Below are 25,681 nucleotides of genomic sequence, written 5' to 3' on the forward strand. Positions count from 1 at the left end.
CCGCCAGGAGCGCGCCGCCCGCCGCGCCCAGCGAGCCCCGGCCGGCCCGAGCGCCCTGAGCGCCGCCGAGGTGAGTGCCGCCCGTCGGGGGGAGGCGCTGCTCCGTCGCGGGGACACCGTCGAGAAGGGGACCGGGTGCCGCGCCACCGCGGCGGGTCTGGGCGCGCGGCCGGAGCCGTCGGGCTGCCTCCAGCCGCATCGGGGCCCTGGGGGACCTACCGCGGGCCGGACCCCGATCCCCTCGGTCCCGGGCTGGGGTCCCGCTCCCTAACCGCCTCCTTCCCCTCCCTTCCCCCTCCCCCCGCCCCGCAGGAGCGCCACTGGACGAGTCGGGCCCGACGCGGGGCCGCGCTGGCAGGAACCCCGGGGGGGTGCCCGGGACTGCGGAGAACCAGGGCGGGCCGCCCACCCGCTGACCACAGTGAGGATAAAGGCCGGGAGCCGTGTCCCTGACCCACACGGAAGGATCTTCCCACGCGGAGTCACAGAGCCTCGGCCCGCTGAGCGGGCGCCTTAAATTATCAGACTATCTATGTATTTATTTTGATGGTTGTCATGTAACCGTCTGTCTTAATATTTCATTTTTGCATCAACGTGTTCATTCCAAATAAACTACTTGATCTGTTCCCTTTTCTACCAGCCCGGGTGTGGTGCGGTGAGGTTTCTGGTGAGAGGGTTGGTGGCCCTTTCCGTGGGAGCAGGGGTGGGGGTGGGGAGAGCCGCCCCCCTGACGTCTGAAGGGCAAGGGGGGAAGCACTGGGAATGAGCACACTGTCATCTGCTGGGCCCTGTCCACACCCTTCTTGCCAAGCGGGCTCTCCGGAGGCTGGGCAGTGCCCCGAGGTTTGGCCCCGGCTGACTTCTGCTCCTGGGTGTGCCGCGGAAGGACGGGGCCAGTGCCTGCTTGGGGACGTCACTCATGAACTGTCTCACTGAAGCGGTGCACCCCCTCCTGCCCAGGGACCCCATCTGCCCCCCAACCACCCACACACCACCTGTCCTGCCCCCCTCCGGAAGGAAGCCCTCAGCCCTCTGGCCGCCTGCCCTGCTGTGCTCCCCTTGACCCTACCCCGCCCCGTGGTGGTGGGGCCGTGGCCGCTCCGGGCCATCCAGCTGCCAGGTCCCGGGGCCGGCACCCAGTGTGGGACCGGTAAGGCGGCGGTGCTTCTGGGTGAGTAAGGGGAGGCCACGCCGCTCCCGACGGTTGGCAGCTGACAAGTCGGCAGCTTCCACCCTCGCCGCCCGGCGGCCTCCCATGGGCTGGGCCCAGACAGTGTGTTCGGGGCTGCCCAGTGGGGAGGACTCGGGAGGTGTGTTCCCCCAGCCAGAAGGTCCACTGGTGATGGGCAAGCCAGAAGACAGAAGACTAGGACATTGTTCTCTGCCTGTGGAGGGGAACTTCATTCCAGGGACCTTTCTGGCTGAGAGGATGCCAGGTGTGGCAGGTAGTGGCATGGGGAGCGAAGGACCAACATAGGGCCCTAATGTCTGTCACTCACACTGGACCCAGGGGAGACCTGTGGGCCTCCTTGCTGGGTCCCAGGGCTGGCTGGGGAGGGTCTGCCCCTTTGCTGGGAAGCCAGAGGAAACCATTCCTTGCGGGGCGCCTGGGTGGCCCAGTCCTCTAAGCTTCTGCCTTTGGCTCAGGTCATGATCCTGGGGTCCTGGGATCGAGTCCCGCATCAAGTGGGGACCCTGCTTCTCCCTCTGCCTGCCGCTCCCCCTACTTGTGCTCGCTCTGTGTGTCAAATAAATAAAATCTTTTAAAAAAAAAAGAAAAAGAAAAGAAAAGAAACCATTCCTTGCAAGGAATTTTCTCCTGAACACTACTTGTGGTTGGGGGAGGGGGTTCCTCCAGAGAAGTAGAGAGAGAGTGGCCCCAGTTGCACCCTCATCCTGCCCAGACCTTCATGGGGACGAAGGGTCAATCAAAGTTAGGGTGACAGCCCCATCCCCCGTGGCGTTCACACAGAAGCTGGTCTGGTCTCAGCTCTTGGGCCGGACAGTTGAGAGACCGCTGCTCTCTACGGCCCTGGCCCCCCCTAGAGCCCTGGCCTTTCTAGTCGGGACCATGGAATTCTGTGGTTGGGGGTTCTGAGTTGTTTTCCAGGCAGCCTGTGGGGGGGGGGAGCGGAGGAGGGGTGACCTTCATGGTTTCAGGGTCACCTGACCCCCTGCTGGGATCTTTCTCTGTACTGGTCATGCTGGCCTCCCCTGCCCGGTGCCCATCTCCCTAGGGGGAATGAGGGAGGAGGAGGGCCGGTGCTCCCCAGTTCTCATGACTTGCCGCCTGGCCCCACCCACTGGGCTCCCCACCAGGGAGCGAGGGCCATTTCCCCAGACTTCTCTCCAAGCCTTGAACTCCTCATCTTTGAAAACAAGCAGTTTCTGTTCATGTGGGGTGACTGACAAGGGCGAATGGGCAGTGTGCTTAGCCCGGGGCCAAGCGGTGGAGGACTGGGGGTGGGCAGAAAGCTCTCATCTCTGGGGGGTTTGAGCAGCGCTGTCAGGGTGGGGTGGTGGCAGGGGGAGCCTTCTAATTGGCCGGGCAATGCACTGGGGGGGGGGTGGCACCGCACAAGGACAACTCTCTCTCTGGAACCCTGGGGCCCTGCAGCCGGCCCCCTCCTCCAGGAGGCTCTCCCGCCTCTCCATCCCTCCGTCGCTCACCCCCAGGTCCCCTGTTCCACCCATGGCACTTCGCAGAAATCAGGCTGGAGGAGGAGTTTATTGCTGGTCTGTGCCGTGGGACCACGGTCACCACACTTTGTCTGTCTTCTGGGGCAGAGGCTGTCTCCAGAGCACCAGGAGGACAAGGACGTTGGTGGCAAACTGCACATGGCCAAAGACAGGGACCCCAAAGCTGTGGTACAGGAGGCCGCCCACGATGGGCCCCAGGGTGCGAGTCAAGGGCTGCACGGAGGCACAGAGGCCCAGCATGGTGCCTAAGGGGTGGGGGCGGGGGGGGGCAAGTCAGGCTCGGCCAGGTCCCTTGGCGCCACCACCCTGGCCACCCACTCCCTGGACTCAGCCAAGGCCTCCCCTACCCCGCCATCCTCCCACCCCGCCTTTACCCCCCCTAGCTCTCTCCACCCAGACGTGTGGGTCTGCTGGTTTCAGACCACCCAGCTGGGCAGGGGCTGCACGGCACTTCTCAGATGTGGGGCTGAGCCTGCGCCCTGCCCCAGAAAGTTCCCCAGCACAGGAGGAGCCTGGGAGTGGAGCCACAGGTCGCGGGCCAGGCCCTGCCCTCCTAGGCCTGCCAGGGAGACAGCATCCCAGCGGGCTGGGAACCGGGGAGGGTGGGCTTGGGGCTGGTGTGCCGGGCCGTCTGACACCCCCAGGATCGCCCCCACAGCCCCCACCCCCCTCATATGGACGGGAGAGTGCCCCCCACAGGGCTGGGGAGGGGCCACCCACCTGCCTCTCTGCACCCACTTCCCAGGCCCACCTTGCTGCCTGCATCCCCGGCTACCTGACGCCCCTGTCCCTACACACCCCTGCCGGCCTCTGTGCCCTGTGCGGGTGCGTGTGTGGTATTGTCAACAGGACATGTGCCCAGAGGGTCCCGGGCTCCTGGGGCTGAGCCCCGTCTCTCTCTCTCTCTCTCTCTCCCCCTCTCTCGTGTACCCGCTGGGCCAGCTGGGAGCGGCCTGGTGAGGCCCCGCCTGGGCTCAGGGCCGGGCGTGGGGGAAATTTAAGAGCGGCTTCTCCCATCGCCCACACGCACTGCAGACACCGGGGAGCAATTACCGCCCCCTCTGTGGTCTTGGGTTCCCAGGCTGGTGCTGGGAACCAGCTCCTGGCTCCTTCCGAGCTGAGGGGTGGTGCTTCAGGCTCGGGGTGGCCCCGGAGGCTTGGGTCTGCTCTGCCCTCCTCCCTGCCAGGCCCTGCCCCCATCTCTCCACGCTCTGTTCCCCTGTCTCCTCCTGGCCTCTCCTGGGTGCCAGCCGGGCCACCACTCCAGGACGCCCTCCAGGCCTGGCCCTGCCACTCCGGGGAAGAGGCCTTGCCCATCAACCACCTGGTTCCCACCTGGGCCTCTAGACCTCAGTTTGTCCCTCCCGGACAGACAGGTGGATGGAGTGAGGGTTGGCCAGGCCCCCTGAGCTTTCTAGCTTGCTGGGTTCTTCACCCTCAGCCAGCCACAGGAGCCCGTGAACTTGGCCTGTCCCATGCCTGGACCATCCATGCCTGCCAGGAGCAGGGGGTGTGGGCAGCAGCCGGGGCACTGTCAAGCCCAGGGACCTGAGTCTGGATGGGAGACTCAGGCCTCAAGAAAGAGAGCTAGATGCAGAGTGAGGGCTGGGGGTCCCTGTCTGGGGACACCTGTGTCCCACTGGGGGGGGGGCCTGGAGGCTTCCTAGGTTTAACCAGCTCTGTGCCCTCATTCACTCACTCAGGAACACCTGCACCCCCCCCCCACTGGGGGCTGGGGAAGGAACTGAAGACCGGCTCCTGCCTCCCAGCCTCGCAGGCAAGCCCCTTCCTGTGCTGCCCACGCTTGGCCCCACTGGGCTGTCTTCCTAACTGGCCTCTGCAGGAGATTTTCAGGTCCACACCTCCCTCCACATCTCTGCCCAGCTGGGATGCCTAGAATGCCATCTTTCCATCGTCCTTTTTAGTGAAATCCTGCCCATGCTTCAGACCCAAACCAGACACCACCTCTGGGAAGCCCTCTTCCCATCCCCCAGGCCCAGCCCAGCCAGGTGGCCAATTCTCACCTGAGCCATCTTGCAGCCCGCCACCCCTACCCCGCCCACTCAGGCCCCAGGCTGCCCACCGCACTCAACACTCACTGGGTCGGGGAGACCCAGCCTGAAATCGGGGGAGCTGTTCCATCTGAAGCTGCCCAGAAGGTTTTCCAGAGAGGACAGCCCGGGTCACCCCAGGCCCTTGCCCCTCCCTGGCTCCTGGGGATGCAGCTCTCACCCGTGTCTGAAGCCGAGACAGCCTTGGTCAGCATGCTGTCGGTGACCACGTTGAGGGCGCACAGGCCGAAGACCAGGCCAGGCATCAAGAGGCAGAAGTGAAAGACGTTGGACATCAGGGCCTGGCACGGGGCAGGGCAGGGAGGCCATGGGGCAGGGGGCCACACGGGACCAGAGTGGAAGGGTTCCCTCCCTGAAGTCCCCTGGAGGGCGGCCCTGGGTGGGGGTGGAGAGGCTCTAATGCCTACTGGGCATGTGCAGAGAGTCGGGGGATGGGCCCGGGCCCCCGCCCCGAGTGGGGGACAGTCCAGAGGGACATGCTCACCATGGCCAGTCCCACCACGATGAAGACCAGCGTGCTGGCCCAGAGCAGGGACCCCTCCGAGAAGTGGCTGCTCAGCCGCCCGATGACCAGGCCCTGAATGACCTGGGGAGACGGGGGAGGGGTGGTGGTGGGAGGGTCTGGGCCGGGGCCACCCCTGCCGCTGGGGACCTCCCTTGGGGACCCCTCCCAGCCCTAGCAGGCACCAGGTCAGAGTAGGAGAGCGGGTCCCAAAGTCTGCGTGTCAGCAGCAAGGGCCCTGGGGGGACGGGCGCTCGCGCGGCTGCTCAGAGGGCCGGCGGTCCCCTCCAAAACGGACCTCACAGGACTGTTTCCAACTAGAACCATGAATGTCCTTTAAGACACCCTACTTTCAGACTTGCTTTATCTTAGATTCTTTGCTCGCTTTCTTTGTAGAGGAAGGTCTCCTGGGCAAGTCCGCCGGCACGGCACAGCTGGAGGGGGCCCGACAGCGCGGGAGGGCGAGTCTGGCCTCTGCGTCCCTACAGACACCCGGACAGAACCCTGGCGCGGGGCTCTTGTGCCCCAGTTTCCCTGTTCAATTAAAAGATCCTAAACTTCGTGCCTTGCAAGGCTGCTACACGGACCGGAGTTAACAGGCCCGTCGGCTCACGCCTCCCCCGGGGGGAACGCGGGCCACCTGAAGCACCCACGTTCCGTGCACCCCTCGCTACTGCATCCTAAGCTGGGGGGCCTCGTCAGACCATATCCAGCCTCTGCGTGGACCCTCTCCACAGCCCCCACCCCAGTCTGAGTATATCCAGATCCTTCCTGCCCTTCAGACCATCCCCCAACACACACACACACACACACACACACACACACACACACAGGTCCTCAGAGCCAAGCCCTCTGCCTCAGCAGCCCGTGAGCGCCCCACCCCCAGGCCCTTTGCACCTGCAGCCCTCTCAGCCCCGGATCCACTGCCCCATCTGCCCTTCTGAGGACCCTATTCTCCTGCGACATGCTAGTCACCCCTGACACATCAGACGAGTAGGTGGTTGGGGGCTTATCTCTGTCCCCCCCCACCCCGTCTGACGGAAGCCCCCCATTACTGTGATGGCATGGCGCCTGGGGGTGGGTGAAGGCGCAGCAGGGGCTCTCGCAGGAGGGGCTGCGAGGGATAGCTGTCGGCAAGTCCCCTGGGGTGGTGATGCCACGCCTGCATGCGAGGACCATCTGGGCTGCCACTCCCCACTGGCCCCCAACCCTAGTGCCCCCCTCACACCCAGGGAGCGGGGAGGGGATGCTCTGGTCCCGTTGGGGTCGGGCTGCAGCCGCCACGCTTCAGGGTGGGCCAGGAAATGGTTTGTGGAGGGAGGCAGCGGGTGGGAGCCCAGCTGTGGGGGGCCAGGCCCTCCGTGAGCAGCCCTACGACCCCAGGGGCCCGGAGGCAGGGAGGTGCCTGAAGAAGGAGGCTCCAGGCCTCTCTCTGTAGACACAAAATCCCCCGTCTGCCCGCAGAGCCTCCAGACTCGGCTGCCCCCAGGGTCCGGCACCAACCTTACAGGGGCCCGAGACCCAGGCCCGTCTCAGGCAGAGTCACGATTGTGCCCCTAGCCGACACGCAGGCCTGGTCTCCCAGGGGCAGCCTCTCAGAACCGGGCTGCAGGAGCCCCCAAACCCGGCGTGCTGTCCCTGTTGTTACTTTGTGTTTGTCGCCTGCTTCCCCGCCAGGCTGGCCCTTCCGGCCCCGCCCGCCGGCCACGCTGAGCCCCCCCCACACAAGCCGCAGGAGCTGCTATTTTAGCCCCACGGTCCAGACCAGTCCTGGGCCCAGGGGCGTGCGGAGCAGATGGCCTGGAGGTGCTGGGAATGTCACGTGCTTCCGGAGAGGTCCAGGGCTACCTCCCCCCAGACGGGCCCAGAATAGCCCCTCCCGCACTCCGGCTGTCGGGCAGCCATCCAGGGTGGCGGCAGCACGCCGCCACCTGTCCCGCCACCCCAGGGCCTGGTGCAGATCCAGGAGGAGCGGGGCCTGCGAGCTGGCGCACCGGACACCTGTCCCACCTGGACACGCTTCTCGGGCGTCTCCTGACGGGCAGTGGCCAGGCTGGGGGCATCTCACAAGGACAGAGAGTGACTGTCACTCGGGTGGGGCTTTCCGAGGTGGCCGGCCTGTTCTGAGTGCGTGGCCACGTCATCACCCCCACCAGCCAGGGTGCTCGGCCTCGCTGGACGGACAAGGGGACGGAGACCCAGAGCTCAGGGAGCTTGCCTGCTGTGGGCAGGCAGCCTTGGCCCGCGCCCCACCACTGGGCGCTACTCCTGCCCTGGCCTTCTGCTGGGGGGCGCCCAGAGACGCGCTCGGTGGACCGTAGACCCTCGAGCTGCTTCCCGACAGGAGGCCAAGGGCTCCCCAGCCTCCACGGGGTGCTAGCCTCCTTCCTCCCCTCTCAGGCCCCCAGGCAGAGGGGGCTGTGCACGGGGCTCAGGTCCACAGGCTACGCAGTGGCGTGTACGCAGGCCAGTCGGTGGCAGCCTTGAGCAGGGGGAGGCGGGCAAGCTTGCTGGGGAGGGGGAGCGTGCACCCTGCGAGGCGGGAGGGCAGCCGGAAGCGAACTGTCAGCACCGTGGAGAAACTGAGGCTGGCAGGCTGTGAGGTCCGCCGCATCGAAGACCCCTGACCCACCCCAGGCACGCAGGGAACACCAGGCAACCACTCACCATCTGGAGAACCCCGAAGAAGGACATGAGGTAGCCGGCCTGCGCAGCGTCCAGCTGGAAGAAGTCCATGGAGATGATGGAGAACGTGACCATGAAGAGTCCTGGGAGGGGGAGGGGCTGCCTGGTCATCTCCGGGCCGCTGGCCGCAGGGCCCACCTCCCGTCAGCCGGGCTGGGAGCCCTGGTCTGGCTACAGTGACCGATGGCTTTCTGGGGATTTTGTGGATCTGTGGCATGGCAAGAGAGGCCCCAGGGACGGATGGACACTGTGCACAGGAAGTTGCCAGAAGCTTCCTCATGGCCAGGCTAGCCGGAGGCCAGGGCGTCCTGGATAAGGGCCATTGGGAGGTGGGGGCCCCCAGGGCTGACAATGTGGGAAGAGGTGACTCCGGACCACTGGTGGCCCCCAGAGGTCCCTTTTGCTGAAGTCAGCCATTCTGGTCCCATTACTGGGACCCCGAAGAGCGGACCTGGATCTGGGACAGCTGGTGAGGGCCTGGCCGGGCAGCCCCCTCCGACCCCAGGACCTTTGCTTCTGCAAGGGTGAGAGATGGGGATGAGAGACGAGATGAGAGATGAACCCTTTCGTGCCAGCATGACACCTCATTAATTTGTCGTCTGGGCTGCCCCCCAGTTAAAGGATCCCAGAGTGGGGCTCAGAAACTGCAGGGCAGGGCACTGAAGACTGTGTGTGAGGTGGGGGCCCTGCTTTTCTGTTCTTCCCCCTTTGTGCCCGTGCAGCCGCTGGGCATGAACCAGGGGCCATCTCCTCGTCTAGGACCCAGTGCCAGGTGATGGCGCAGGGAGGGCGTGGAGCATGGGGCAGCGGGCAGAGGAAGGGGTCCGTGCGGAGTGCTGGGACTTACCGGAGGGGAAGCCGGAAACCACCTTGATGAGGAACACAGGCAGGACCCCGGGCTGGAGCAGCACGTGGCTGATGGCCTTCAGGTCAAACACGCTGGCTTGGGTTCTGCCTGGGGGACACGGAGAGCCCGCTCAGACCATCGGGAGGCCCACTCCCCAACTTGCCTGCCTGGTCTCGTCCTGGCTGTAGGGGCTAGGTTGCAGGGGGAGGGGGAGGGGGAGGCCCCTCTCTGAGCCTGGCATCCCACACCCCTGCTGGACACTAGCTCTCGGCAGATTCTCCTCCCTCTGGCTTTGGCGCCTGCTCAGGGGAACAGGAGCCGACAACTCCCAGCATGTCCTGTCCCCGGGCCCCTTAGGGGCAGCTCGGCACTCTCCTGGGGCTGAGCTCTCAGCCCTACCAGCCCAGGGAGGTGCTGGGAAACACAGTGCCTCTGCTCACGGGCTACCCGGCTTGGCCCGGGCACTCTTGCCTCCGACCTATGCGACCGGGGTGGTGGCCCGCTGGCCTCGCCGGCAGCCGATAGGGAGTGGGGGCCCCTGTCTGGCTGCAAGCGACCACCATATCGTGACCCGGTGGCCATCGCTGAGCATTCTGGCATTGGCTTCTAGCTGTGTGCGTCCTTGCACCCCCTGCCCTCCCCCTCTATCCAGCCCTCCCGGGGGTCCGCCTGTATTTGGCTCTTCCTCTGACCCCTGGCCGGCATGTCCTCCCTCCTGACCTCTCAGTCCCTGGGCACAGAGACATGGGGTCCTCCGCTGGCCCCTCTGTGGAGTCCTGACCTTCCCTGTGGGCCCAGGAGGCCCCACATGGCCTCGCTGGCACTGCTCTGCCCCCCCACCTTGGGGCTCCCTGCGCACCATGATGCCTGCCGCTCTGGGACTCAGAATCCTGGCTAACCACACCCATGGTCCGTCCCATCCTCCCTGAGCCTGTCCCGACCTCTCCCCTGCTTCCAGCCTCAGCCTCTCTGAGCCCCCATGCTTTCCTCCCCTTGAGACTGCACCCGATCAGCTCTGACGGTGTCGGCAGCCCGCAGACTCCTGGCACTCCAGAGCAGCTCGTGGAGGGAAAGAGGGTGTGAGCGGTCCCTAAATTCTACCCCCTGCTCCGGGTGCTGTTGCCTGCAGCCCGCACGCCCACCTCAGTGGGTAGGAAGCCTCTGTGGTCGCTTTGGCACGTCCAGGTCTCGGCTGACTCTCCCTGAAGGGAGGTCCAGGGTGCTGTCTGGTGAGGCCGAGGGCTCATGCCTCATAGCGGGGCAGCATCAGGCACGGTGTGCCTGGCGGGGCTCACCTGGGGGGGCTCACCTGGCGGGGCTCACCTGGTGGGGTTCTCCTGGCGGGGCTCCCCTGGCGGGCTTACCTGGCGGGGCAGCCGGGGTGGGGGCGCTGGCCCCTTTAGTGCTGCTGGGGATGAGGGTGTAGCTGAGGGTGGCTGCCATGAGATTGGCCACAAGAGCCACGAAAGCTGGACATTGAAGCCTGGGGGTGACAGTAGTGGTCACACAGGACGTGGGTCCCTGTGTATGGGCACCACATTTGGCATCTCCCCCTCGGGCCCCTTCAGCTATGCTTCATTCTCCACCGCTGAGGACATCTCAAACCCCACCGGCCGCAGCCCCACTGCCTGTGACCCAGGGGACAGGGACTGTGACCCTCAGGGCACATTCATTAGGGGATGGGATGATGGAGCAGATGAAGCTGTCGCCGTGCCCCACGCTCACGCTGCAGCTGCCGCCTCCGGCATCTCGGCGCGCGGATCCCGGGTCTCCGAGGGTGGGCAGTGGTCGGCGCTGGGGAGCTGAGCCCTGGAGGGCTGGAGCGGAGTCTCCCAGGAGGTGGTGGGCTCCCAGACTGCCGAGGGGTAGGAAGGCCCTCAGAGGACCGGCCTGGTGCACGCGTGTGTGTGTGCGTGCGTGTGAGTGCATGCACCCCCTGCTTCCAGCCAGGGCAGGGGCGTCTCACATCTGGGGGCCCAGAGCTCAGCTCCAGGCCGGGTCTTCCCACATGGAGGAGCTCCCTGAGCAGTCCTGGTAGAAGTGGGTCAGTCGTGGGTCCTGCCCATTCCACAGAGGAGCAAACTGAGGTTCCCAGAGAAAGGGCCCTGTCCCCGGAACTGTCCTTGTCCCTCTGGTAGGACTGGAGGGGCCTCCTGGGGTGGGAGACCGTTCAGTGGTTCCTTTGGGTGACACGCGTCTGGCCCTTTGGGTGATGGGGAACTTGGTGCCAGGCGGCACTGGAGTCTGGGCTCCAAGAGGGGGTGCGCGGGAGGCCGAGGTGCAGGGGTGGCAGGGAGCCTGGGCACGGAAGACCATGGGACCCCCAGACGGCCTCATGGCACCTCTCCCCCCTCCACTTGGTAGGCCTCAGGAGCCCCCAGCTATGGCGCCCTTCTTCCTGCAGGGCTGGGCACGCTGGGCTTGGGAAGGGGCTTCAGACGCTGCCCTCAGGACTCCCTCCCTCCCGCCTGCACAGACCAGGGACCCTGACTCAGGTGAGCCCCTCAGCTTGGGCTTCTGAAGAAGTCCCTCCCCACCGAGAGTCACTGCGCGGAAACTCAGCCCCTGACCCCTGGAAGGGCCCGGAGGCAGTGCCGGCCCTGGGGGCTGGTCCTTCTGATCATCACCATTTCTCCCGGAGGCCAACCCGGCCCCCTCCCAGGGGGGAGGGGGGAGAGAGGAAGGAATGGAAAATTTACTGAGAAAGGCCCCACTCTGACCTTCTAGGCTGGCGTGTGGCCCCAGGGCCCTTCCCCGCAGCCGCAGAGAAAACTCCTATACATCCTGCAAGAGCCTTTCTCTGCAAGCCCCTGACACTCTGCCCCTGGTGGGCACAAGAGGGGCCTGCTCCATCAGATGGCCAGTACCTGGTCCCAAAGACAGCTGTGCCAGCGGAGGGGACCCTGCACCAAGACCCCAGGGAACATCAGGCCATGGGACACATGTGTGAGCTGTTTGAAAGCACCACATCCTGACCCAAACCTCGCCAGAGCCCCCAGATCTGCCCTGTTCCGGCCTTGACACAAGGAGCCCTTGGCCCTCTTCGGAGTGCAAAGAAAGGACTTCCCCACCCCTCCCCACCACAGCTCACGTATGTGCACACACACACACGCAGGGGCACACACGTGTGCTCGCACACACAGAGCTCCTGCGGGAGACCACAGGCAGGAGAGGCCCTGTTCCAATGGAGTCGGGGGGCCAGTGGGGGCGGGGACCACCCCCTATCTCTGGCTAGGTGGTCAGCATTGGAGCTGGCACTTGTCCAGCCTGCACGTGTCGCTCACCCTCCCCTCCCCTCCCCCACTGGACCATCTCTGGCCCCCCCACCGACCCCCACTGCCCGGGATGGTGGACATTTGGGCTTCTGACCACCAGGCTTCCACGCGGACGGGCATTTCCACCAACCGACAGGTCAGAGGGTCAGAGGCCTGTGCTCAGTCCCCTGGGGAGGGCCGAGGCCAGCCCAGGCAGAAGACCACTCCCCAGGCTGGCAGGGACTGATCTGTGACGTGGGCAGGGACACCCTGGCCCTGACGGCCGGCCCAGAGAGAAGGGCCCTTTCTTCAGGACCAGCGCGTCATTGCTTGGGGCCTGGAGGGCAGGGACAGAACCTGCTTTCTTTCCAGATGCCCCGGAAACTTGAGGGAGCAGAGGCGGCCACTTAGATGGCCTATTCTGGGAGGCTGGTGACAAGCGAGGGCCGTGTGGTGGCAAGGAGCCAGGCCCCTTCTTGTGGCATCTCACCCACTCCTTGCATGAAGACTAGGAAACCGAAGGGAGCACAGGGACCCTGGGGGCCCTGGAGGGAATTGGGAGCCGCGGCATCCCAGGGGACGTGGGGGGTGTCCTTCCCTCCCTCACAGCCCCCTCCAACTCCCCCAGGACAAATGCTGGGCGGGGGGCGAGCAGAAGGCAAGGGCAATGACGCAGCGGGCCAGCTCAGCGCCGCCCCCACCCCACCCGCCCCAGCGCGGAGGGCCGTCTCCTGGGCCTGGGTCCTCTCTAGCCTGGTGCCCCCCCACCCCGTCTGGCCCCAGGGCGCTGCTCTGTCCTCCAGAACACAGCTCGGCGCCCTCCCCAGGGACCTTCAGGTCAACCTTCGGGTCAGTGCGCCCCTGACCACGGGGCAGAGGCAGCTTCCCGGCCAGGGGCCTCCGGCCTCCTTTGTGCTGGATCCCGCAGGACGGCCACGTCCCGTTGTTGTTGCCTCCCTGGGGCCCAGTTACAAATTGAGTGTCGACCACGACGGCAGGCAACGTCCAGCGTGCCTTTGTCCACCCACCCCTTTTGTTTTCGGTTGAATGGATGGACAGGAGGCCGGAGGAATAGAGGCCATGGAGGGGCTCCGGGCAGGACTCTGGGCACCCGAGTCTCTTTGTCCTTTTGCCCTTCTCTGCAGCGACCTTGCTCGGTGACCTCCTCTCCTCAGATGCAAATGAGGGCTGGACTCCCTGGAAGCCACCCTCCCGGGACACCCTGTCCCCACCCTCAATGGCTGCACGGGTTCCCAGAGGGCAGCCTGGCCGTCCCGGAGCCCAGCCCACGGGCCACAGTCTGTCGTGGCTGGTCACCAGTGCTGGTAGATTGGTCCGGGGCGCAGATGGCCCGCCTTTCCTCCTCAGCTCAAGGGCCCGCCGTCTGCCAACACGACATCATCAGGAGGGCGGTGGGCTAGGCCATCCGCCCACCCTGTGTGGACACCATGCTTTTGTCCCCTCTACCCAACCCTGTCCGGCCATAAGGTAACAGTACCACTGAGGTTAGGGCTGCCCTCACCCTGCTCTGAGGCTCCCCTGGCCCTGGGGGGCTCAGGGCCTCCTGGATGGCACACCCCTGTCCTATCCAACCTGGAGGACAGGCTGTGGGCAGCTGGGACCCAGCTTCATGTGATACCTGGCTCCAAAAGTCACCAGAGTCACTGGATGTCGGCCTGGGGCTTGGGGTGCAGAAGTCACACTGCCCTGACCAATCCTACCATCCTGTAGCTAGAACAATGTCTGAAAACGGAAGTCCTGTGGGGCCACTCCTGATTCAGCCTTCCTCTGTCTTCCAAATCCCAGAAAAAAGGCCGAGAAGCCTTGTCTGGCCTGACCCTTTGTAGGCCTCCGCGTTCCCTGAGCACCTGATCCCTCCACTTCCAACGACACAGGCCTCCAAGCATGTCCCAAGCTCCTTCCTGCCCCAGGGCCTTTGCACAGGCTTTCCCTCTGCCTGGAACACTTTCCATGCCAGTCCTACCTTCAACAGCGGATTTCTCCCTCTCCTCTCAGGTCTAAGCTGAGCTTACTCTCAGCCAGCTGGGCCCTGTCTGTGCACTTCCCCACGCCCGGGACACCCAGGTCCTTCTGCCGGGTCCCTGTGTCCCCCCACCAGTGGTGGGGAGAGCCTCTGTGAGCCATCGTGAGCACCAAGTGGAGCAGGCTGCCTGGCTGACCCACGAGTACTCCCGTCTCATTCATTCAGGGCAGCCCTGAGTGTTTACTCATTAACTTCCAGGGGAAGCAGTGGTGTCACCGTGTCACCGTGTCAGTGGTGCGGAAACCCTCTGTCAGCAGGATAAGAGCTTCCCATTCCCTCGGCCAGACCGGAGGCTGAGATAACATGCCAAGTCCTCAGGGAGATAAGGAGTGTCGTAAAATCCTTCTGAGTCATGGAGGGCCCACCCGGCGAAGCTCGCGCTGCCAGATCAGGGCCACTCACTGGCCAGCTGGTGCCTGGGTGTGCTGCCCGGTGACACTGAGCTCCAGGGTCTGTAGCTGGAGGCTGCCCCAGCCTGGTGCGAATCCTCCCCAGCCTCCGTGGATTGCTATCCTCATGGGCATCTGTCCAAATCCCGAGCCCTGTCAGGGGACAGAGTCCCCTCTGTACCCAACGCTGTTTGTTCAATGGCTTTTCAGCACTCAGCACGTGGGGGCTTGCCCACTCCAAGTCCAGCAGTTAGGCCTGGGGCTCCCCCTTGTCCACTGTCAGCAGTGTTCGTTGGGCAGGTGGCTCCCCTTTCCAGGAATCCCTGGACCCCTTGCCCTAGGACCTGACTCAGGGCCATGAGTCACAGAGCACCCCCCACCTGCTAAGTGACTCAGGGCCTGGGCCCTCTGTGGGAGCCAGGCCTCCCAGCTGGAGCTCCAGGCTGAACCCAAACCAGTTAAACCAGTGACCCTCCCACACCCTGAGGCTGCCAAGGCCACTTCCTCTCTCTGCTCCCCTGCTCCCTGGAGGTGAGAGCATGGCTGAGGCCTTGTAGGGGAGGGGTCACAGGAGGTGGGGCGGGCAGGAAGGTGGCGCCAGGGAGCTCTGACAGCGTGCCTTGACGCAATGTAGCCCTTGGCCCAGGAGGACAGGAAGACAGGGCACTGGCCCTTGCCATGGGGTACTGGGGTCCTGGAGCCCACTTTCCCTGGGCCTTAGACGGGGACCTGGAGCTCCATGGGGGAGACTCACTCTCCCAGGGACCTCAATTTTCCCACCCATCAAAGGAAAAATAGGGGCTATAAAGCACCTTATACCTTGGGATGAAAGAAGGCAGGGAAGCCAATGGATTGTTCTGGAAGGTAAGGGCAGGGGTGCAGGCAATCTTGGGGGCTGCTCGGGGGAGCGGGCAGTGAGTGGTGTCTTCTGGGCCAGTAGCTGGGATGGAGGGAAAGGAAGGTGATGGCAGAGGGGACACGGGTGGGCCTGGCCGGGGTGCAGGGGGTCCTGGACAGCCCGCACACCCCAGAGCCAGTGCAGGTGGCCCAGTTTACAAGTGAGAGCACCTGTCCAGGGAATGGTCGGTGCCCCACGGCCCCTGGTAGCAGGTGGCTGGGCCATTGGGAGTCCAGGTGGGTGGGGCAGCATGGGGGGCTCCGCCCTGGCCCCTTTACAGGCTCCCAACCCTCTTTCTTTTCTTCCTGGGAAGACTGAGGCCCTCTTTCTCTCGCTCCCACCACCCCAGCGGCTCGCGTGCAGGCAGAACCCGCGGTCACTGCTACCCTGTAAGTGCGGCGGGGCCTCCCCTCCGTGACCCACGTGCCCCTTGGCTTCTGGAATGTTCTACTCAATCTCCTTCCCTTCATGTCCTCACTGTGCCTCCTCCTTGACCCCGCTTCTGATACAAAGTGCCCAGTTGGGGCTCAGGGCTTGACCTGAGCCAGTTCCTAGGGCTTAAAAACCACCCACGTGAGGACACAGCCCTGCTCTGCCCGACTACACACCCCTTCCCTCAGCTGCCCGGTCCATAGCTGCCTGGACGGCCTCCTGGGCACAAGAGTCAGCCCAATGGAGACCCAAGTTCCACCGGCCCCGTGCTTTGCTCAGATCTCAGCAAGGCTCACACGTGCGTCCTGCCCATCAGCAAAACCGGGGCCGACCCTGCCCTCTGCCCTCTGCCCCGCTGCCACCCCCGGTCCAGCTGCCCCCCTCTCCTGCCTGGACTGGTACAAGAGCCACCTCACTGGTGTCCGTGCTGTGGCCCTCGCTCCCATGTTCTCCACACAGTAGCCGGGTAACAGCCCGCCCCTGCTCCACCTGCCCAGGGCTCCATGGCCTGGCTTCCTGCACACCTCCCCTCCACCCCCCCTGCTCCCCCACTCCAGCCACACCGGCCTCCTTGATTCCCCAACCTCAGGGCCTTTGCATTTGCTGGGTCTTTGCTTCCCCAGACATCCTCCTGCCTCCCCCTCACTTCCTTCAGGTGAGGCCCTGGTGACCACCTGCCCAACTGCCCTCGGTCCAGCTGTATTAGTTTTTACATGAGGCTCACCCTGACATTATAATACATGTCATTCTTGCTTTATCCGAGGACTTGGCCTATCCCATTCACCACCGTATCCTAGAACCTGGAATCCCAGGGCATTTAGTAGCTAGCTGTTCAGTAAACACCGGTGAGGAAACAGATGAATGGAGCCCTGCCGTCCCCACTCCAGCCTCCTGCCCGAGGAGCTCAGCAGAGACAGACATCCACAAGCCAGGCTCTGATGAAAATACTGGGGGTGGGGACAAAGACCTCCCTTCATACAGTGAGCTGGTATAACAAGGCCACCCACCCCTCTTGTTCCCCAGTCCCTGGGATCAGTCATCACCTGGCCAAATCGACTGCTGTTGGGGTCTGTCGCACAGCGTCATTCAAGATTGGAAGGCCTGTGGTCAACAGAGGTGCCTGAGTGTCCGTGTGTGTGATTCATGTATGAGTGTGTGCGTGTGTGTGTGTGTGTGATTCAGAGCCCAGGAAGGCTTCTCGCCTGAGTGGAGTCCCAGGGAACCTCCCCAGGCCTACACAGGGCGGGTGGGTCACCAGCTGGCACACGGCCTCCACCCACAGCTGGGCACCCACCTTCCAGACCGAAAGCAAAGACTTGGGTCTGAATGAAGGCAAGGGGCAAGGTCCACTCTATGAAAGAGGCCGATTTTGAGTGGGTGTTGGGGCGCTGGGGCGCTGGGGCAGGAGGAGGAACAGGGTGGGGCGATCATCTCGCAGCAGCGGAAACGAGGTGCCCCTCCCTTGCCTGGTGGGGCCTCTGCAGGGCTAGGTGTTTCTGGGTCCAAGGTTAAGCTCTTCTCCCAGGCCGCACTCCAGGGCCGCGGGTACAGACGGCTGCGTGCAGTTACTAAACCCCAGAAGCTAGGTCTGGCTGCCCCCAGCGGCCCCAGCCCAGGGCCACATGCTGCCCACGGGTCAGGCCAGGACCCCGCCTCCAGGGTCTGCCCTCCGGTTTTTCTAGGTCCAGCCTGATTCCATGGGATCCCTGGCGGCGGCGCGTCCCCCTAGCTGGGACCTCCTGGGGCCAAGAGGCCGGGGGCGGCCCTGCGCCCGCGCTGTCCCGGAGCGCACCTGCGGGGTTGCAGCCCGAGGAGAAGGCGCGGTGCAGCCACGGGACCCCAGCCGTCGAGCTCCTGCCTCGGCCCCGCCTACCATCAGGCTCCGCCCACCCACTAACCCCGCCCACCGTGTGCGGCCGGATGGATCTTCCTTCGCCTGACCCGAGCTGCTCAACCTGCACATGGAGAAACCGAGGCTCGGTCTCATCCGTCCTGCCTCTTGTCCCGCTCCCCCGCCTCCCGTCCGCTTCCCGCCTTGGCCACTCACCCGTACGCGGCGCTCAGGGTCCCGCCGAGCAGCGAGCCGAAGATCATGCCGACCCCGAAGCACAGGCCCAGCCGGCCCAGGGCCGCTGGCCGCTCCTCAGGCGCGGACAGGTCCGCGATGACCATCTGAGCGGCTGGGGGAGGAGCGCGGGGCTGAGCGGGGCGGCCCCCTCGAGGAGCCCCTTGCGGCCCAGGCCACGCCCCCACCCGCTCCTCCCCCACCGATGCTCCCCAGGCCACGTCCCTGTGTCACCGCCCCCCCCCCCAGCCACCGCTCCACCCCAGTCTTGCTCTCGGGTCCAGACCGGCACCCAGAGGGTGACCTCCGTCCCACGCTCTGGCTCTGGCCACCCCCCACCTCCCTGCGCCCAGGCTCTCCGGACGTGCTCCGCCCCCCTGCAGGTGCCTTACTTTGCCCTACCTGGCAGCCCCTGCATGAGCGCAGCCGGTAAGGGCAAGGCGTAGAGCAAGGCCACGCCGGGCAGGGCCGGGCTGCAGGCGGCAGCCAGGAGCAGGTAGAAGGCCGAGGATGCCAGGAAGTTGAGCGTGAACGCGGCCCGCGCCCCACGCTGGTCAGCGAACCTGGGGGAGCGTGGAACTGTGAGCCCCACGGATACCAGGAGGGGTCCTCTCTCTTCTGCCCCTGACGCCCACCCCATGGGGCTGCCGGGTCTCTAGGCCACAGGGATCCCCTCATGGCCTGTCGGGGAGACCTGCGTGCAGGACGTTCGGGGAGGACCCTCCGCTTCCCCATGCTTAGCACTGCCACAGCCTGCGGTGACCTGGGGGTGTCCGACCCAGCCGCTCCTTTCGAGAATACCTTGTGGGGTCCCAGTGGAGCACGGGCCTGCGGGTTGTACAGTGTCTCCCTGGGGCGCCTGGGGGGCTCATCACTTAAGCGGCTGCCTTCGGCTCAGGTCATGATCTCAGGATCCCCGGGAGCCAGATGGAGCCCTGGGTCAGGGTCCCTGCTCAGTGGGGAGCCTGCTTCTCCCTCTGCCCCTCCCCCTGCTTGTGCGCTCTATTTCTCCCTCAAATAAATACATAAAATCTTTAAAAAGAAAAAAAGGGTCTCCCAGGCTCCAGCCCTTTCTCCACTGGCCCCCAAGCAGCCCCAGGAAACCCTCCGGAACCCCTGATCTGTCTGACTTTACCGCCTCTGGAGCCCCATTTCTGTGCAGTTACCCTAAAGATCTGACTCCTGCCACAGTGATCTGTCCACCTCAGGGTTTGTGGGAGGGTGTCTGCGGCCCCGTCCCTGAGCCCCATGCTCCCGCCTGCAGTAGCCCGGAGGCCAGTGGGGGTCCGGGGTCCGGAAGAGCTGCGGGTGGTGCGCCCAGGCCCAGGTCTGGGAAGCTGGCGTGACCCAGCCCATGAGGTCCAAGGGGCAGGTCCAGGTCATCATGGGTGGAGGGCCCCCAAACTTCCTGCCCCCCGGTACCTGCCAAACACAGGCCCACCCAGCAGCTGAAGCACGCCGAAGGCCGTCTGCAGGTAGCTGAAGGCCACGGAGTCCAGGCCCAGCCGTCGGGTCAGGTACTGCAAACACAGGAGGGACCCACAGGAAGGTCAGGAAGTCCGGGGGTCACAGTGGGTCAGGAGTGGGAGAGGTAGCCCTGAACTGTGGGGGGAGACCCCTCTGACCACACTGCGGTGTGCCTGGGAGGGACCCTCGGCCCTGGACCTCGGCTGCGTAGAGTGAGGAGCCCGTTGGGGCCTCTGGGTCTGGCTTCGCTGGGCCCAGCACTCAGTGAAGGCGGCTGCTGGCCCTCCTTCCCCTCTGCAGGGCACGCCTCATCCATTCGAAGCTGCCCGGGGGACCGGAGCATCTTCCAGCCCAGCAAGAGATGGTCCCCAAATGCCCTGATGATCTCCAGAAGGTGGCCCATTTCCCAGCAGGACATGGTCCTGCTCCTTGGGGTTCCCAACCTCTACCTGGGGAGGTAAAGGCCGTGACCAGTGTCTCTCCAGAGAACGGGAGGAGTCTTGGGGACCCCAGACTAGCCTGCTGTAATCCTCTGACCTCAATATCGCCCACTCTGGCCTCTTGAGTTCCCAGCCCCTCCCTCTAGTGATGCCACCTGTTATGGGTTGAATTGGGATTCCCCCCCCAAAGTCCTAACGCTCAGTATTCCAAATGTGACCTTATTTGGAGATAGAGTCTTTACAGAGGGAACCAAGTTCAAGTGAGGTCTTTTGGGGGTTTGGTATCTTCATACAGAGGGGAGTTTTGGGCACGCCCCGCGGGACAGCCGCGTCAGGGGACAGACAGAGGTCATGGCAGATGACGGAATATGTGGGGAGTGCCTGGGACCAGCAGAAGCTGGAAGAGGCAGGAAAGACCGTCCCCTGCGGGCCTCAGAGGGAGGCCTGAGACCCCGGGATTCAGACTCCTGGCTTCTAGACTGTGAGACAGTAAGCTTCTGTGGCTCTAAGCCCCGGGAAACAGATACGCCTCATCCCTGACCCCAAGCCCTGTACTCTCCCCAGGCTCAGTCAAGGGCACCCCTCTGCCTTCCTTCTTTCTTGCATGCACACCCCCTTCCCCAGTGCAGCTGAAATCCCAGGACAACGGGCAGTCTCCCTTCTCCTGGCATGGGGTGGGGGGCGAGGGGTGCCTGGGGGGCAGCGCTGAACCCCACTGGAGAAGCCCAAAGCCCTGCTGTCTGTCTGGGTCTCTCCTGTTGGTGCCCTTGACTGGGTGACCATCCCGCGTTCTCCTAGGGAGTCCTCCCTCTCCCCGACCCCACTGCGTCCCTCCTTCTCCTCGCGCTCACCCCTGCCTCGTTCCCCCCCATCCCTGCTGCCACCAGGAGCCAGAATACCTGCCCACCTACAACGTCCTCACCTGAGTCACCGTCTCCTCTGCATCCTACCGCCTCCCACCTCCCCAAGGATGGGGCTCCCCAAGGTCTCCTCTCACTGACCCCATTAGCGGTGGCACCCCTGCTGCTGTCTCTCCTGTTTTCCCTCCACCCCTTCCCTCTGGCTACCACCCTGAAGCTTGTTCCCTTTAGAGCAAAACCCTCTGAGGAGCTGCCTAGTGTCTGCCCCTCCCCTTGCCTCTCCCACCCCATGACCACCAGGGGCTCCCCTCCTCTGCGGCCCCAGGCTTGGCTCTGCTGCTCCCCCCACTTGCATGACACGTGCCTCAGGACGCCCCCCACTGCGTGACCCCCACTCCTGCTCTGCTCAGGTTCACTCCAGGGAGCCTAGCTGGGTCCCAGGACAGCCGCTGCTATCCCAGGACCTCTCTCCTGTACAGCCTCTGGCTCTCCACTCCGTGTCTAGAAGCATCTGGAATTCAGCACATCCAGAACTGGCTCCCCATTGGTCTCCCCCAAGGACCGGCTCTGCTCCATGGCTGATGCCTCCGCCCTTACAAGGGTTCAGGTCTAAATCCTCAGTGTCATCCCGGACCACCCCTCTTTCTTGCACAGCCACACCCAATCCCCCAGCAACTCCTTCACCGTACACCTCTAGACCTCGAGGCCAATAGCTTCCTGCCTTCCGCATGGCCAACACCCTCCTGGAGTCCTCGCAGCCTTTCTGGGTCCTTACCTCCAGCTCCCCTCTGCTCACTCCTCTCTAGCCGCATTGTTCTCACTACTGCCCCAGGGCCTTTGCACCAGCCAGGCTTGCTCTTTGTTTCCTATAAGCCTGCCTTCTGGGGGATGCTTTCCTGGGCCCTATCTGTGGGCACTCCCAGCCCCCGCAGCGCGCCTTCTCTCTCACACAGCACAGTCTAAGGAGTGTGTAGTCTGTGCTTGTATATTCCAAGTTCTGAGAACAGAATGCACCTAGTAGGTGCTCAGGGAACATTTGTGGAATGATAGGTTCCATCCTTGCTCTGTGCTTTAACTGTTCACTCATCACTCCCCGCACCAACCCTCCCAGGGAGGGACGTTGTGACCCAGGTCACGATGGGACAGCAAGGCGTCTGCCCAGCCCCCCTGGTACTAAGGAAAGGAGTCAGGCCTTGGGGGCGGGAGTTAGGGTTCACCGTTTGGCCTGGAGCTTCTGCCATGCCCACAATGGCGACAGAGGCAGTGCCCCCTCCCACCCGGATCCCCAGTACGGGGCTGCTCAGAAGAATCCCCTGGGGAACTTTTAAGAAGGGGCCTGTGGCTGTGCCACGGCCCCACCCAGACCAGACAGGAAGGCCTTCTGGGACTTCCAAAGCCCCCTGGGGGCTGTTGCCCCGGCCAGCTCAACGGGGGTCTGTTGAAGGGACCAGCAGGAGGGCAAAGGCGGACTCTGTGGACAGCAGGTGGGCGGGCACCGAGCGCTGACCGTGGCCGCTTAGCCAACCGCCTACTATCACTGGGCAGAGTTCCAGACCAGGGGAGGCAGCCGGGGAGGAGACGGGCCCAGCCCCGCCCCCACGCCCTGGTCAGGGAGACAGAAAAGAATTTAATATCTGGAACAGCATGTGGGGCGTGGGCAACCTGCAGGAGGACGGACCCAGCAGGGCCTGGGTGGAGGGAAAGAGGCTCTAGGTCCAGGCAGGTGTTGGGAGGCAGGGCTCCCTCGGAGGAGGCCCGAACGGAGGCCCGAGCGCGGAAGTCACGGGAGCCGAGCAGGTGTTGGGGTGGCGGATCAATAGGGCAATGGCCCCCAGTGGGGTGGGAGGGACGGAGCCAGGCCAGCCAGGGGGAGGGGCACTGCCACCAGAAGGGCTGTGTGGCAGTGGGGGTGGCTCCCTATGGCCCCTCCCTGGGGCTGCCGTTCACCAGAGCTCAGGAAGTGCTGATGGAGGCCCCCCCCCCCCAACGAGGAGCCTGGGCAGCCCTGTGGCCCATCCCCACCCCTGCCGCTGTGCTGATGGAAGATGAGAGGGACGGTGGGGCACGCGGGTGGCCAGGCCGCCCCGGGCAGGTGGGGGGGAGTTTACTCACCGGCATGATGGAGAACCGCATGAAAAGGCAGGTGAGTTCCAGGGCAAACAGCACGTAGGTGAGGAGGATGACCTGGGGACGGCCCAGAGTGCCCATGCCGCCGGAGTGCTGGCCCTGGCCCCTGGGGGCTCCGGCTCCCCGCATCCCGGGCAGATGCGGCAGGAGAGCCTGGACGGATCCGAGCAGTAGGCCGGCACAGCGGGCAGGGGCAAAAGTCGTGTTGTGCTGGGCAAGGGTGCTGAGTCACGGGGCGGGAGGCAGGCAGCACCTGGCCTGGCCTCTTGTCCAGGAGAGGGCCTGTGGGAGAGGCCGGAGCTGCAGGACCCCCACCTGGGCTTCCAGCCACCTGCTATGTGACCTTAGGCCACTCTCGCCCTCGGAGGACATGGCAGGTGGCCCTCCCCCTCCACCAGCAACAGCTCTGGGTCTGTGGGTGCACAGCTGCCGTGCGACCTGACACAGACACTGCCCGCTAGCATGGACCGGGCTCCGCGCCCCCCGTGCCTCACACAGGAAGGCACCAGCCCCGCATTTTAAGAGGGAAGCCCCATTTTCGAGGCCCAGATGGCTGCTGACTACAATTCAGGTAGGGGCCTCCCGCACGTGCGGGCTTCTGTATTTCAGGTTCCTGTTCCTGGACGGGGGCTCCTTAGGCCCAGAGTGCCCCCCCACCCTATGGAGCAGCTTCCGGAGGAAGGCTTAGCCCCCTCACCCACTCCTCCAGCCAGAGCCCAAGGGGGCTTCGGTGTGGCCTGAGGGTGGGGTGGGGGCCACAGCTCAGCTTTGCAGGTCCCCCGGCAGGGCAGCCCCGCTTCAGCTCTGGCAGCACCATCTTGTCTGCTGTCCAGCCCGCAGCCGGCAGAAACAGGATTCAGTGGCTCCCTGGAAGCCTCCAGAGAGTTTTACCGAATGAACACGGAGTTGTACAGTTGAGCCCTGGGGTGGCCTTCAGAGCCTGGGGTCCAGGGGTGGGGGTGGGGGTGGGTGACAGCAGGAGGAAGCCCCAGCTGCTGCCTCTGGCGCTGTGCCCATCCCTGTTCGGGGAGGCTGGGGGAAGCGGGTAGAGGCTGAAAGCCTCTGGTCAGGAGCGGGCTGGCTGCTCAGAGGCCCCATGCTGCAAGGGGTAGGGTCAGGGGACGCCCTTGCCAGAGTGAGCTCTGGCACCTGCCTTGCCCTAGGGCATGAGTCCAGTGGGGTGAGCCCTTCTGGGGTGAGCTCCGGCCTGGCCCTTCTGTTGCTGGGCTCAGGCACCCACACTCTCTGGGTGACCTGAGACTCGGCCTTCCTGGGGTGACATGGGACACCCGCTTTCTTGGGGTGACCCGGGACTCTGGCCCAACATGTCCTGAGAGGCTAGGTCCCCCCTCTCCCCCTGCAGCTTTTCTCCCAGGTTGGTGGGGGAGGCAGGGACTCTGATTATTAGAAGGGGCTGAGTGTCTAGTCCTTGCATGGCAGAGTGGGGAGGAGGATGGGCAGAGGAACTGGGGACAGGGGCTGGAAAGGATAAGAGGGGAGGCGGTGGAGGGAAGGAAGGGAAAGGGGAAAGGAAGGGTAGGGCTCAGGGTCTGGTCTGCCCCCTCCCTAAGGTCTGCACAGAGACCCAGAGGAGGGGCGGGGGACAGGAGCATTTCTGGAAACAGCTCTGGGGCCCTCTCCCCACCTCCCCCTACAGACCAGTGGATGCCAATTCCTCATTTCACAGGGCTGCCACTCCACCCCCTTGGCCGGGGCCACCAGAGACCCACGGAAAGCAGGTACACCTGGCTTCAAGGGTCCCTCAGGGGGACTTTGGGGCTGGGAAACGGGGGTGCTCACAGAATCAGATACAGTTCCCTGATAAGAACCAGATGCTGGTGTAGGACGCTGAGGCTCCGCCCCTAGGGCCAGGCCACAAGCCCAAACGTCAAAGCCAAAGTCCCCTCAGCCTGTGTTAACTAGGGTACCAGGGACCTGGCCCGGTGGCGCCCTCTGTGGTGCCCAGGGACAGCTGGGAGGGTGGACCAAAGTCCGCATGTTAGGGGCTGGGAGCCTGAGGCCTGCTGCGGGGCCTCTCAGGGCAGGGGCTAGTGCGCCCCACACCGCACCCCTGCACACAGCGGACCTGAGTTTGAGGAAGAGCTCTGTCTGACAGTGCAAGTGGGGGACATGTGTTGTATCTGAGGATGGAGTCCCCTCTTCTCTGCCCACCTCAGGGGTTGCGCTGACAGCCCGGAGTGGGGGCAGGTGGACCAGCAGGGGTTTCCCGGAAGAACAGTACGGAAGGGCTGGCCTGGGGAAGATGGGGACACGGTGTCTGAGATTAGGGACCCCTGGAGGAGAACTGGAGTCCAGGTGGTTCTGTGCTCTGTAGGGGGCGGAGTGGGGGATGGGACTGTCCCCAGGAGGCTCCACACCCCTAGGGCCTGTGGGCTCCCGCCTGGCTGCTTGCCACAGACCAGGCTTGGAGGTGGGGACATCATCTGTCTCCTTCTGGGTTCTCTGGGCAGGAGTTGGGGGTAAAGAGTCAGGAGACAGTGGGGAGAGAGTCTCCGGTCTGCCTCAGGGCAGGTGGGAGACGCTGAGGACGCGGTGGAGCACATGGGGTGGGCAGGAAGGTGCTGGTTACTCACCTCTCCCTTCCTCCCGCGTCCAGCAGGGCGTTTGGAGGGTTTGAGCTGGTTGGAGCAGAAGTAATCGGCTCTAGCCTGAGTGTTTGTCATGAACGGGCTCCGTGTGGGCGGGGAGCTTCCTGGTCCCGAGACTGTGGGAAATCTGCCCCTTGGGCCGAACGAGCAGAACCCGGAACTCTAGAATCCCCGACCCACTATTTCTTCCCCAGAGTAGCCGGTCCCCCGCTCACTTAGCCACTCAACACACGCTCTGCACTTCCCCATGGCCCACTCCCAGCCCCAGGTGATCCCAGGCACCCTCCCCC

The 25,681-nt window shown here is 64.5% G+C and overlaps 1 protein-coding gene, 1 long non-coding RNA gene and 1 other non-coding gene across 4 annotated transcripts; 2 read left to right on the forward strand and 1 right to left on the reverse strand.

Moving 5' to 3' along the window:
* Positions 1–3: 3 nt before the first annotated feature.
* On the forward strand, positions 4–639 carry LOC100467489. Its single transcript, XR_004621444.1, has 2 exons — positions 4–70; positions 313–639. It is a non-coding gene; the product is annotated as an uncharacterized LOC100467489 (transcript).
* Positions 640–2,711: 2,072 nt separating this feature from the next.
* Positions 2,712–25,405, reverse strand: SLC22A18 (solute carrier family 22 member 18). Of its 2 annotated transcripts, XM_002920124.4 has the most exons (11): positions 25,377–25,405; positions 22,768–23,064; positions 19,311–19,408; positions 18,291–18,451; positions 17,871–18,003; positions 10,171–10,289; positions 8,807–8,914; positions 7,942–8,042; positions 5,257–5,358; positions 4,933–5,053; positions 2,712–2,945 (listed from the first exon to the last, which is right to left on the reverse strand). In XM_002920124.4, the coding sequence occupies exons 2-11, from the start codon at positions 22,909–22,911 to the stop codon at positions 2,758–2,760; spliced, it is 1,275 nt and encodes a 424-aa protein (XP_002920170.1). In that variant the 5' UTR covers positions 22,912–23,064; positions 25,377–25,405; the 3' UTR covers positions 2,712–2,757. The 2 variants fall into 2 exon arrangements, with proteins under 2 accessions (XP_002920170.1, XP_034501861.1); XM_034645970.1 differs by lacking the exon at positions 25,377–25,405 and having other exon boundaries at positions 22,768–23,291.
* LOC117796746 lies at positions 15,092–17,860 on the forward strand. The gene is made up of 3 exons (XR_004621405.1): positions 15,092–15,357; positions 15,705–15,780; positions 17,506–17,860. It is a non-coding gene; the product is annotated as an uncharacterized LOC117796746 (long non-coding RNA).
* Positions 25,406–25,681: the final 276 nt, after the last annotated feature.

The sequence above is a fragment of the Ailuropoda melanoleuca genome, chromosome 16 (assembly GCF_002007445.2).
Source record: "Ailuropoda melanoleuca isolate Jingjing chromosome 16, ASM200744v2, whole genome shotgun sequence".
Taxonomy (NCBI): Eukaryota; Metazoa; Chordata; class Mammalia; order Carnivora; family Ursidae; genus Ailuropoda; species Ailuropoda melanoleuca.

What these genes read in the sequence shown, in the direction of transcription:
- SLC22A18 (XM_002920124.4), bottom strand. Translation starts at nt 22,911, where the DNA reads ATGCGGGGAGCCGGAGCCCCCAGGGGCCAGGGCCAGCACTCCGGCGGC. An exon ending in GCTCATGCAGGGGCTGCCAG is followed by an intron (nt 18,004 to 18,290) that starts GTAGGGCAAAGT and finishes CTCCTCCCCCAG; the next exon opens with CCGCTCAGATGGTCATCGCG. An exon ending in TGTCTCGGCTTCAGACACGG is followed by an intron (nt 2,946 to 4,932) that starts GTGAGAGCTGCA and finishes CCCACCCCTTAG; the next exon opens with GCACCATGCTGGGCCTCTGT.